This window comes from Strigops habroptila, chromosome 3 (genome assembly GCF_004027225.2).
Source record: "Strigops habroptila isolate Jane chromosome 3, bStrHab1.2.pri, whole genome shotgun sequence".
Lineage (NCBI taxonomy): Eukaryota > Metazoa > Chordata > Aves > Psittaciformes > Psittacidae > Strigops > Strigops habroptila.
In genome coordinates, this window is record NC_044279.2 from 58,800,335 (window position 1) to 58,813,300 (window position 12,966).

Consider the following 12,966-nt stretch of genomic DNA (forward strand, 5'->3'; position numbering starts at 1 on the left):
AAGCTTTTTATCCTTGTCTGCAGGTGACCTCTTATAAACCTCTCTTAGAAGTTTCCAGATGTTGCTTGAACTCCTTTTACAAAGTCTCCAGCTGTCTCGGCTCATGTTTTGCATCCTTTGGTCATTTTTGATTTCCGTTCCCACTTGGTTCCAGAGGAATCCCAGAAATAGGACTTTTCCTCCTAAAAGCCGAGTCTCACTCTGGGCATCGTATCCATAATTTGAAGGTTTTCAGGTTGTTCCTGAGAGGATGGAGCTGGCAAAGATGGTCCAGAAATGCTCCAGGTGCTCCACAAGAAGGTACTCCAGAAATGCTCACCCCCGGCTCCCCACCCCTATATTAGTCATAGAAACCACACAAAGCCCTGCTTTGCTGCCCACGGGAGGAATCAGCTGGAGGAAACGGTCTTTTCTTTTGGAGTTCAAGCTCCCTTTGAGTCAGCACTCCCCCGAAAGTCCTCCATGTGGTTTATCTCAGGGTTAAGCTCCTTCTTTTGTTTGAACTGTGCCTTTAGTTTTCTTGATGCTTTTCTCAAAGACCAGTCCAAGTCAGGAAGAGAGGAATGCCATGCTGAAGGTGCTTGTTTCTCTCCACTGCCTAGCAAGACAGCCTGTAGGTCCACCTTAGATGTCCAACATGGATGCCTAACTTGAGGCAACCAATGCCACCTTGCAATCCTCCTTCCCGAGGGAGCAGGTCCATATAGTCCAGCCTATGTAATAGTTTGCTTTTCCCACCAGGTTTAGATTCTCCCAACAACCTCTGCAGCAGTCGACAAGCCTCTTCTCCTGACGCCCCCAAATATAACCTATGGGCATGTGGTATACATTTATGTTGGTTATTTTTAGCCCCTAGTTTAGTTGCACTGGCAGTGTGAAGATGCCATCAGGTTATAACAGGGAAAGGGCTATACAAGCCTTCAGTGCCACTCGCTTGCCTGCCCAGCCGGAGCCTCCAACACGTCATCAGAGCCTTTGCTGCTCGTAAAACCTCATTCGCACTTCACCCCGGGCAGTGGGGTTTCAGCAGCCCCCCCGCATCTAAAAATCACGAGTTACCCTCCCGGTAAGATTACCTGTAAAGCACCATCGTTAGGAAGAAATGACGCGAGGCTCTTTCTCTTTTGGCTGGCGGGGGCATGCTTTTTGAGTAATTCCCTCCCAGGTGCTGTGGGAGCCCGAAGCTGCCCCTCTCCTTAGCGAGCCCCGCGTTTGGGGGTTCCGCACCTCCGGGAGCCGGAGACGGAGGGAGGGAGAGAAGCTGAACCAAACGAAAGGCAAGCGGCCAGGGCTGGCGAGGGGGATATAAACACATCGCTATGGATCTCCTCTGCTGCTGACGTTTCCCACCGGGAATACCGGAGAGAAAGCCGCCAGCCCTTCCCTGTGTCTGGGAATACGGGGTAGGGAGGGGGGTATGTCGGGCGGGGGCTCATCTCCCCCGCACAGCACGTGGGACGGGGCCGTTGCACACCCCGCACATCCCCCCCGCCCCCCTCCCACTGCACACCCCGCACGTTGCAGGGCCGCACATGCCGCGCCGCCGTGCACACAGACACAGCGCACACGCAGGGACACATTCAGCGCCTCTTCCCGGGGCACGGGAAGAGGACCCCGTTTCTCCGGGGCAGCAGCATCCCCACCATCCGCTGGAGGGGTCCGCTCTGCCAGGCAAGGGGTGGGGAGTGCGGGGCTGGAGAGGCACGGCGCCCGGTACCCCGAGATGGGGGGGGGTCCCCGGTGCTGCCCGGTGCCGCCGTGTGCCGGCGCCTATAGGCCGGGGCGGGGGGGGGCGGCGAGGCAGGGCAGCCGGTGCTGCCGGCGGCAGTGATGTGGCAGCAGGTCGGGTCACGTTGCCGGCCCTGTGCTCGTACCAGTGTGAGACGGGATTAGGGAGGCGGCTGTCGGTGCCGCCGCCGGCGGGGAGCGGGGACTGCGCGGAGGGTGGAGCGGCGGGAGGGAGGGGGGGTTCCCGCTCCGCCCCGTCCCGGGGCTGCCGCGGGCGGTCACGCTGCACCGGTGCAGATCGGCTCCCAATGTCACCCCCTGCGCCCCGCGGGGATACGGGCTGCCTGTCAGGAGGGCAGCGTCGCGGTACAGATATGTTTGTACTAGATATATACACATATATATGGGTATATACATATAGGTATATATATGTATCCGTACGTATATACAAAGCGGTGTTGCCGCGGTCTGGCGTTGCAGGCGGACCCGGCTCCTGTCCAAAGGTCTGCCGAGCAGTATCACCGGAGGACGAGAGCTGCGGCACCGCAAAACAACTACGCGTGTGCGCCTGTTCGTGCTCATGCACCCTCAAATGTATATACGACGTATACCAAACGTGACGCCCTACCCGCCCTTCTACCTACTCCCCTTCTCCGGGGAGAGGGGGTCGATCCCCCCCTCCCAGCGGGCGCGTTTTCACGGGCGGCTTCTCCTCCCCAAGTAAAAGTGAAATGATAAAATTACAATAATAATAATAAAATTAGGAAAAGTAATGAGGGTACAAGTAGTAATAACTACAGCAAGGACGATGACGATGTTAGCAACAGCAGCAACACGGGGGAAAGCCGGTGTTTGGCAGGGCGGACCCTGGGCCGCCGGCGGGGACATCCCCCCCCCCCGCCACCGCTTCCCTTCCCCCCGCCCCGGTCCCGCCCCCCGCCCGGCGCCCGCCGCACGTGAGCCGTGTGCGGGGCTGGCTGTCGGCGCGCGTGCCCCGCGGCGGCGGGTGCAACCTCGCGTGTGCTGCGGGCGGGTGCGCGGGGAGCGGGAGCGAGGCGGGCAGGGGGAGCGGCAGCGGCGGAGGCAGAGGAGGGGAAGTGGGGGGAACGGGGACGAGCCGCCGCACACTTTCGCCACTGCACGGGAGAAGGGGGGAACGGAGGCTGCATGTGCGCAGCGTCGCTCGCGGATCTCCACGGACTGATCTCAGCATCCCGCCGGCTCCATCAAAAGCAGCGACGAAACGTCAGCCGCTGCCAGACATGGATGAAGGAATCTCCCGCTTGCCGGAGAGGCAGCTACTGGAGCACAGGGATTTTATAGGGTAAGGAGCCAGGGCAGCACCTCCGGCTCCTGGCTCTACGGCGTTTCGTCCCCTGCAGAAAGTGCTGTGAGGCGCTGGCAGCAGAGCCGGCTGCCCGGCGGTGCGCGGGGATCGCCTCCCTCCGCGTCCTCCCGGCCATCCCCTGCCCGATCCCCGGCCCTCCGTCTGCCTGCCCGCTAGCCCTGGCTTTTGCCGATGCCGGATCTTTTTGTTTCTCTCCAGGCTGGACTACCCTTCCCTGTATATGTGCAAACCCAAAAGAGGCGTGAAGAGGGACGAGAGCAAGGTAAGAGTAAGTTTCTGGGGTTGTTCTCGCTCGAGCAGTTATTTGGGGGTCGCTAAATTTCACGGCGCAGCTGCACCCCCAGGAGCATCCCCGGAGGGCTCCTCTTTAACTTCCCTCCCCCCCACCCCGAACTGCAAGCGGGTTTCCGAGCGAGCTGGCACGGCGGGGAGAGCGGTGCCTTGGCGATAATTTGCGCGGCATGTGGTCGGCGTGACATTTGTTTTGGTTTTGGTCGGCGTTCCGAGGGACTCTGTCTAACGCCTGGCTTTTCCGGATTTTGCTAATTAGGAAACATACAAACTGCCACATAGGCTGATAGAAAAAAAGAGGCGAGACAGGATTAACGAATGCATTGCCCAGCTGAAGGATTTACTGCCCGAGCATCTGAAATTGACGGTAAGGTGCAGAGGCGCGTAGATGTACATGCAGATGCAGGCGCCGGCAGCCTGCCCGCTGCGCAGGCCGAGGGTCGGCGGGGGTACGGGACGCCGTGCTGCCTGCCTGCGTGCCCGCTCATCTGCCCGTTTGCCTGCATGCCTGCCCGTAACTGGCTCCTCGGAGACCAGTTTCCCCTAAGTTACAGAGGCGGCCGGGCGTTTGGCAGTGGCCACAGCATGCCGGGAGTTAGCCAGCCGAGCCACCCTCTTCCCTTGCATTTGCAGACGCTGGGACACCTGGAGAAAGCGGTGGTGCTGGAATTGACTTTGAAACACTTGAAAGCGCTAACAGCCTTAACGGAGCAGCAGCATCAGAAGATCATTGCTCTGCAGAATGGTAAGCGGGGCGCACCGAGGGCGGGCGGAGGGGGGGGTTGAGGCGCGGAGCGGGGCACCCCACGGTGGAGCCGCGGGCAAACGCTGTCCCCTCTCGATGTCCCCCGCAGGGGAGCGGTCCATGAAGTCACCCGTGCAGGCCGACCTGGACGCCTTCCACTCGGGCTTTCAGACGTGCGCCAAGGAAGTGCTACAGTACCTCTCCCGCTTCGAGAGCTGGACCCCCCGCGAGCAGCGATGCGCCCAGCTCCTCGGCCACCTGCACTCCATCTCGTCGCAGTTCCTCCCCGGCCCCCAGCTCCTCTCCCCGCCGCCGGGCCCCCTCTGCAAAGGATCCTCCTCCTCTTCCTCCCCGCCCGCCCCCCCCTGCGCGCCGGGCCACAAGCCGGAGGGCCAGGCTAACTGCGTGCCCGTCATCCAGCGGACTCACGCCGCCGAGCTCAGCGCCGAGACCGACACGGACACGGACAGCGGCTACGGCGGGGAGGGCGAGGCTCGTCCAGAGCGCGGCCCCGCGGCGGCCGGGGGCGCGCTGCCCGCCCTGGCCATCAAGCAGGAGCCGTCGGGGGACGAGGCTCCCCCCGCGCCCAAGCGGCTGAAGCTGGACCGCGGCGGCAGCCCCCTGCCCCCCCCGCCGGGGCTGGCGGCACGGGGAGCCGAGGCGGCGGCGGCGGCGGCAGCGGCGGCGGCAGCGCTAGTGAGACCCGACGCCACACTGCTGGGCTCGCTGATGGCCCTGGGGGCGGGCGGCGGCGGGGTCCCCTTCGGACAGCCGGCGGCGGCTCCTTTCTGCCTGCCCTTCTACTTCATCTCCCCCTCTGCCGCCGCCGCTTACATGCAGCCCTTCCTGGATAAAGGCAGCCTGGAGAAGTATCTCTACCCTGCCGCACCCATCCCGCTCCTCTACCCGGGCATCCCGGCCCAGGCCGCCGCCGCCGCGGCCGCCGCCTCGTTCCCTTGCCTGTCGTCCGTGCTCGGCCCCGCCGAGAAAGTGGCCGCCGCCGCCGCCGGGCTGCCCCCGGCGCCCCACCTCCCGCACCCCTTCGCTGCCGCCGCCGCCGGGATGGCCGCCGCCGAGCCCGGCGAGGAGGCCGACACCGCTGCTGCCGAGGAGCCCGGCGCCGAGGGCCCGTGAGACGCCGCCGGCCGGGAGCCCCCACGGGCCGGCTCCCCGCCGCCGCTGCCCTCCCCTCGGACTGGCCGCCCCGCCGCCGGGCGGGGAAGGGCCGTCGGGCCGACACCTGCGCCCCCGGTTTCGTATGGAGGGCAGGGCGGCATCTGCAAGGGGTCGCCGGGGCCGGGCCGAGCCGGGAGCTGGCGGCCGCGGGATGGCGAGCCCCGGCCCGGCGAGCGGCCGCCTCGAGGGGAGCCTCGCTGCCCCGCAGAGCACCGTCAAGGAGAAAATTTGCTACTCAGTATTTTTTTAATGTTTGGCTTTATACATGCATAAATAAGGAAAAAAGAAAAAAAAAAAGGAAACAAAAAAACAAAGGAAGAAGAAATAGTAAGGATACTTTTTTTCCTCTCTCTCTCTAAGGTAACTTAAATGTTGCACCTTATTTGCAATGGGCTCGTAGGAACTTGCACTCGCGGCCCGGGAGCCCTGGGTGGGTTCGGGGTGCGGGCGGGGCGAAGTGAGGCGAGGGAAGGAAGGAAGGGAGGAGGGCAGCCCCCCCGCACCCGCGCTAGCACTTTACTGAGACCCGGAGCACGGAGAGACGGCAGCACCCCGAGCCCGAACCTGCAGTGCCTTGAGCACCCGGGGGTGCCGCTGGCTGCGGCGAGTTTTGGGTGTGCAAGGGAAGGAGGGGCAGACCCATTATGTAACCTTGTGTTTATTTTATAGTTATTATTTCTTTTCGGCTAAGGTATACAGGTGTGGCAAGTGCATTTGTTCTCACCCTCTCTTTATTTAATTCAGTATGTCCCCGAGAGATTTCCCCCCGAACCTTGCTGTATGAAATGAATGTTTCTGCACTGAACTACAAAAACAAAAATCCCCCCTCCTCTTTCTCCCCTCCAAGAAAACACAGAGCAACTCGTCAGCCTGAACTACTCCTCACTCACTTTATCCTAAATTCCGAGGGACACAAAGCGGAGGCCGTAGGTAACACACCTCACTGTGCAATCAGAAACGATTAGACCGGTTGGGGTAAGTTTCCCAAGTGGGTTCTCCCCTTCATCCCGTGCTCGAATGCCGCCGTTTCCCTTCCCGGAGACAAACCAGACCGCCAGATAATCACACGGATAAAGCTTTTAGAAGAAGGCTTAAACCAAGACCTTGCCTAGATATTTTTAGTTTGTTGCCAAGGTAGCACTGTGAGAAATCTCACTTGAATGTTATGTAAGAGGTGAGACACGACAGCCTGGTGAGGCGCGAGCGTGCGTCCGTCCATCCGTCCGTCCGGGCTCTGTCCGTCTGTTTGGTGCATCCGCTGCTGCTGTTGCTACTGTTTTGCCTCAAACGCTGTGTTTAAACAACGTTAAAAAAAAAAAAAAAAAAGGAAAAAAAAAAAGGAAAAAAAAAAAAAACTATCTTACTGGCCTACAGAGTGGCTGTATGTAAATAAGTTGTTAATACATCCAATTAATGATGTCTGACATGCTATTTTTGTAGGGAGAAAATATGTGTTAATGATATTTTGAGTTAAATACCTTTTTGGGGAGGGTTTGCTGAAAAAGTTGCACTTTTGTTACAATGCTTATGCTTGATACAAGCTTATGCTGTCTTAAATTATTAAAAAAAAAAAAAATAAATCCTGTCTGCAAGAAGCCAGCTGGTTTAGAACAGTTTAGTATGTGATATATTAGAAATCAATCTTTATATTCAGTATTTTCCAGCACTCCATGAATTCTATTATCTAAATATTTCCACACTATTTTGTGATTTAAAAAAATTCTTACTAAGGAATAAAAACTTTAATACACAAAATGGGGTTGTCTTCTAATTAAAAACCTGATAAGACACGATAATCGGTGCACTGAGCTTTGAAACATATGATTGTGTGGCCGATGAAAATGGTTTTAATGCCTTCTCACATTTTTAATCTGCATTTGGGTTTGCTTGGTTTCCTTTAACTCCCTTTGGCAAACTCTGTTTGCAGGTATGTGCGTTTCACAAAGCGTAAAGCGTGCCTGTGGAACATGCATGTTTCTTCCTGACATCTACTTTTCTCCTCTTCTATTTGCAAAATAATAATCTTTACAATGAATACTTCACAGCCCTGGTGCTGCACAGGAGCTATCTTTGTTCACCATTAGCAAACTTCACGATTTGCCTGACAATCTAATGACGTATCATCAGCTCTGGAGGAATGATGTATGTCCCAGCTTGGAAACCCTCAAAGAAAACTGAACATTCAGAGGGGGAGGAGGGGAGCGAGCAGGAGGGGGAATAGAGTGATGGAAACAGACAAGTAATTCATCGCATGGAAGTGAAGCACCCGGAAGACTTCCACGGATTTAACATCTGAGCCGCATCACCTCTGCTTTCAAAAATTCTTCCAGCTCCAGAGAAATAAAATTAAGGAAAACCTCAAGCAGTAGCCAGTGTTTATGTAAGAGCGCAACACGAAGGAAATGTTTAGTACTCCCTCTGCCGGTTCTTCAACACCAATGACTCTACGCGCACAAGAAATGAAGTTGGAGTGCAAAAGTAATAGAAAACTCTTAAGACCCGTGTTGACTCCAGCAGTCCTTTGAAATAGAGGAGGGACTCTAAGTCGGGTGAAAAATAAGAGCTCTTTTTTAAACTGCCGAAGTGGGATTGCTAAGAAATAGATATATGTCTTTTCATATGGAAGCTATTATAAAATTAACTCCTGTTAGACAGAGATACAGGTGGGCTATCTGTTCAAATACCAGCAGACAAGTAGCGGTGCTTTTTCCAGAAAGCGATGCTGATGGACCAAAGGCCGCTACATCCCATCAGGATACCCACTGGAGCCAACTGTTCATGGGCTGAAGTCAAAGCTTACTATAGGTAATGGAAAAAACTGTGTCTGACTGCAGTTGTCTTTGAATCCCGCTCTGCGCCTCGTGTTATCGCAGGAACGAAAGTGAACTGGCTTCAGCCCTTCAGCTCGGTATCTTGCCAACCACTTCACTTTGACCTGCATACTTAAACAGCTCAACGCTTGTTACGTGGCCAGAGTTACACGTGGACGCACATGCGCATACATGCCAACTCCTCATGCTAGGGGAGGGGATTTGGCTTACTGAGCATGAAGGAAGCCCTTCCTACCAGTTTACTTTGCACCCAGAAAGGGTGGAGCCATGAGCACTTTTCAAAAGAATCGCACCCCTCATGAACACTTGGGTCTTTTGAAACCTGAGCGTGGGCCAGGATTTATGCCTTTTTCAAATTTCCATCCTTTGGGAATATGAATCGGTTTAGATATCATCGGGCTCTAGACCTAGATCCTCACCAGGGTTTATCAATTTCAGTTCTTTTCCATGTACAATAACAGGAAAGCTTATTTTTATCAGCCCTCAAATCAAACATGCCCAATGAGTTCACATCAAGTTGCCCCGTCAGTGGAGCCTATTGAGTTTTATCACATAAACCGTAAAGACAAAATACATGTGCTCAGATAATCCCAATGCCTAACAAAAGCAAACACGTGAAAGAAAGGTTTGTAGTTGAGGCTGATAACCCACTGCTGCTGGAGGCAAAAGGCGACTGACAAGAGGGACCCTAGTGTCAGCTTTAATTATTAAATCCCAGGATTCCTCAAATCCCTTTGGCATCTAAATCAAATTGTACATTTCGTATTTTCCCAAGGTTAAAAAAAAAAACCAATCATACAAATGCTGGACAAGAGCCTGACAGGTTTAAATATACAGTCACCTATGTGCAAATACATATTATCAATGCTTGTTATTTCCTACCTGCTTTCTATAACTGTATGATATATGGGCCTTCATCTGCACTTCCCAAGTGCTAAGCATGCAGGACTGGGTGCTACGTTTATTGTATACACTTGAGTACACTTATTTTCTCATAAACCACAAGATAAGAGATGTAAGCTGGTAAAATGTATTCTCTTAAGCAATAAACTTTGAAATCCAGTATATTATAGTGACATGAAAGGCTCCATTACAGTGTGGTAAATAAACATGGTTGAGGTTGTTAAGCCAGAGGAAGGTAATATCATGTACCTCCCACTGAAGGTCATGGAAGTTTTTATGTTTGGAAGGATCACAGGTATAGAACACAAACTGACCATCAGTCCCATTTCAGAAAAGCCTGACCTACCAACTAAGTCAAAGCGAGCCCTTTTCTCGAACGTAATGGGCTTCGGAGTAGGTCCTAAGTCTCCATTTTGGGGCTTGTTTGTTTAATTTTCACCTCTAGTCAGGGCAAACTGAATGTCCTTGACATACAGCAAGCTCGGGGACTGTGCGCAATGTGCGTTTCAGCACTGGTAAATTTATAGTCTGCCCTGTACCCTGGGTCTCACAAGGTATTTCCATTTCCCCTCAAACATCAGTTCCCGGAATCATGTGATCACCACTGCCTTTGACAAGTTTCCTGCCTCCTAGTTGTAGAAATTAATATGAAAGTATGACCTCAAAGAAAGCAACCTGGTTTAGTGGAAGGTGTCACTGCCCATGGCAGGGGGTTGGAACTAGATGGCCTTTAATGTCCCTTCCAAGCCAAACCATTCTATGACTCTATAAAGGAGCAAAAATGCCAGACTTCCTCTCCACAAAAAAAAAAAACCAAACCCAACAAAAAACAAAAAACAAAAAACAAACCAACCACAGTTGGATTTTTAGCACTGGTTGCACTCAAGAAAGGCTGAATCTCTATTTGCTATCTCTGGTTATACTGCAGCCTCAGAGTAGCTCACTGCAAAGCAGCAGAGAGAAGCCAGTGGCTCACCTGTCACTATCAGCGGCTGCGCAAGTCCTAGACACGTGTGGGCTGGACGTGAGCAAGGCTGAGCTGCTGCTGTCACTTCTCCCTCTGCATGCTTCCCGTGGCTACAGCATTTCAGTCTCTGGGGTTGCCATCTGTCACAGACACTGTCACCGCAGCCTCAGTGACAGCAGTGCTGCTGGCTGCCCGGAGCTGCCCTGAGCCGAGCAGCAGAAGCTGTTCTGCCTCACTGAACTCAGGGGATCCCAGTGGCAACACACCTGCTGCCCCCGCTGCTGCCCCTTCCTGGGGCGCAGGCATGCCTCTCCCTGCCTGGCATTCCTGATGCATCCCAGGGATGGCTGGCGGGAAGATGTGACCTTGTGGTTTGGAAAGCAGGGACTGTGATGCCAGGCAGTGCTACTGGGCCGTGAGGGCCGGGGAAGGTTCTTTCCCCTGCCTCTGCAAAGGCCTCTTGTTTGGGTTTGGTTTTTTGTGGCCAAGCCACTCTCAAAACTGAGCAATTTCTAAAGAACCACCTTAGGAAAAGAGTTATGTAAATATGGCACCTTCTTACTCGGCAGAAAATTGGCTCCCCAAGTGTGTTTGGAGTAGTACCTGCACTACAGAGCCAGCTGAGCTGACAGATACTGCACTGGATTCTGTTCTCACTGTACTTTATAAACAGATCCAGCTTTGCAGTTGCTGTCAGGCAGGCACACAGCTTTGCTCACATGCAATGTTATGTGCAAAGAAGCCCATCTATCTAGAAGCAGTAGTCCATCTGCACGGTCCTAGTTATGGCATTAAGGACTTGGTTAGAACCCACTGAACTGACTTCAGGTTTGGATCTTGTGAGTAGTGACCCCCATCGCTATTTCTGTAGTTAGGAGATCACAGCTTCCAGTGAAGGTTGTAAGACCTTTACCTAGGTTCCAGCTGCAGGATCTACTTTTCTCCTTGGCTGGAATATGAGTATCTCCATCAAAAACAAATCAAAACACTGAGGGCAGGCTTTGTAACAATAAAGCAGCCCGAGGAGCAGAAAAAAAGGCTTTTTCTGGCAGCCAGATCTTCAAATGTGTTTGCAGGATTAATAGAGAAACAAAAGGTCTTGTTTGGGTTTTGGGTTTTTTTTGGTTTTGTGGTTTTTTGGTGTGGTGTTTTTTTTTTTTTTTTTTTTTTTTGGTTGGGTTTTTTGTTTGATTTTTTTTTTATTTCTTATATTTTTTTATATTTTTTTTTTAATATGCAGGTTGAACTCTTTTATTCTGCAAGTGACTGAGAGGCTGAAAACAACGTACCTCCTAAAGATGAAATATCTTTTATGCGATGCTTGAAAAGAACGAGACTGCCTGACAGGGCTAATCTGCATTTGTGCAGATGGTAGAAGAGGTGAAGCTGCACAGCTGCCTGCGCACCCACCTCTGGTTTTAAGCGCCAGTGCTCGCACAGACGCGTTAGCACTGGACAGCAATTCTGGGAGACACAGGCATAAAACAGGTCATCTGGTTATTTTGTCAGCACTCCCTTTAGCGCTTCACGCGGGCACCCAGAAGGCCGGCGGCAGAGGGTTTGCCGCGCAAGGACGGCACCAGACATGCCCGGAGGCGGGCCCGCACAGAGGAGCCCGCGGGGCTGGCACGGAGTGGGGCACGCGGGCTGCGCCACAGCCGCCCCCCCCGCCCCGCCTCACCGCGGCCCAAAGCGCGCGGCCGCCCCTGAGGCGGCCGGAGGCAGCCAACGGCCGTCACGCGCGCGCCCACGTGACGCCGCGCACGCTGCCCGGCACGTCCGCGCGGGCCGCGGCGGTTCGGGGAGGGGAGTGCGCTGAGGGGAAGGGCGGGCGGGACGGCGGCGGTCGCCTGGCAACGGCGCAGGGCTGCGGGCCCGCCCCCCGCCGGCCGGGGCAGCCGCTGGGCTGCGGCCGTTACCTCAGGCGTTACCGGCCGAGGCGCTGCCCCTGGCTCCGGCTGCCCTCGGCCTCAGCCCGCCCCGGGGTGCCAGGAGGCGGCTGCCGGTACGCACGGCCGGCAGAGCGCTGCCGGGGGTGCGGGAAACGTCCGCGGGTTGAGGGCTTACCCAAGTCGGGTACAGCTTCACTCGGAACGCCTGGCCGGCAGGCAAAGCTGTTACATGGATCAGGGTTTTGGCAGCCCGGTGTGGGCTTCGTGGTCTTGTGAGGAAACTGAATTTGCCTTTGTCCCTTCAAGCACCCCCTGAGCGCAGCAGCTGCGGTGAAATGGCACCCGTGGCCTTTGGACTGTGTAGAGCTAATAATGCTGTCAATATCACTGCAGATTAGGGGAGATAAGTTTTAGCACTGCCCAGGGGCAGCATTCAAGGTTTAAAACAAGTTGGATTCAGAGTCCTGGCATTCAAGAGGTTTGCTCAATGAATTTTGAGCAAACAGAATGCAATATTGTGCAGGTATGGACCAATTCTGCTTTCTTGTACAGAAAATAACAAAGACCAAGAGGTTTGTAACCTTCGAGGGCATCATAATAAATCATGGTTGGAGAACTCCTTAATAGAGGCTGTTTTTTCACTTTGATTCTTCTCAAATGGTAATGTTACTGCAAAATTCTATGGATATAAGCAAAACATGGTCTGTAGGGGAAGGCAAGACCTTCTATTAGCACAGCAGATGCCACTAGAAAACCAGCCTAGTTTTCAAACACCCAGCCTTTCTGTAGCTTCGCAAAAGAACCAAGAGTGCTTAACCCCCTAGCAGAATCTGCTACACATTTTACATTCCTGAACTTTTTCTTTATTTAGGAGCTGCGAGTCCTCCCTTACCCCAGTCCTCCCATACCCCAGAAAGCCCAAGGCTGGAAGACCCAGAACAGCATCCCATGCACCCTCCTGCTTGGGCCAGGGAAAGACATCGATACCAGCCTCAGCAGCTCTTGCCAGTTTGCTTCCTACCACAGCCGAGAGGCCCAGATCAGGCATCAGTCCTGGCCAAGAATAATCCTGCTGCCACTCACAT

General features: G+C 54.2%; 2 protein-coding genes across 3 annotated transcripts in view; one reads left to right on the plus strand and one right to left on the minus strand.

Annotated features, from left to right (window-relative positions):
• Window positions 1-12,966, minus strand: part of SSPN (sarcospan) — an 88,723-nt gene that overhangs the window by 45,736 nt on the left and 30,021 nt on the right. The window lies entirely within an intron of this gene.
• BHLHE41 (basic helix-loop-helix family member e41) lies at window positions 2,844-7,043 on the plus strand. Of its 2 annotated transcripts, XM_030479379.2 has the most exons (5): window positions 2,844-3,052; window positions 3,275-3,338; window positions 3,627-3,734; window positions 4,001-4,112; window positions 4,222-7,043. In XM_030479379.2, exons 1-5 carry the CDS (start codon window positions 2,991-2,993, stop codon window positions 5,244-5,246), a joined length of 1,371 nt encoding a protein of 456 aa, XP_030335239.1. In that variant the 5' UTR covers window positions 2,844-2,990; the 3' UTR covers window positions 5,247-7,043. The 2 variants fall into 2 exon arrangements, with proteins under 2 accessions (XP_030335239.1, XP_030335238.1); XM_030479378.1 differs by lacking the exon at window positions 2,844-3,052 and having other exon boundaries at window positions 3,627-4,112.

Bases quoted from the DNA above. Each gene is read 5' to 3' on its own strand.
- BHLHE41 (XM_030479378.1), top strand. From the start codon at position 3,686: ATGCATTGCCCAGCTGAAGGATTTACTGCCCGAGCATCTGAAATTGAC. The intron at 4,113-4,221 runs GTAAGCGGGGCG...TGTCCCCCGCAG, and splicing joins GATCATTGCTCTGCAGAATG to GGGAGCGGTCCATGAAGTCA.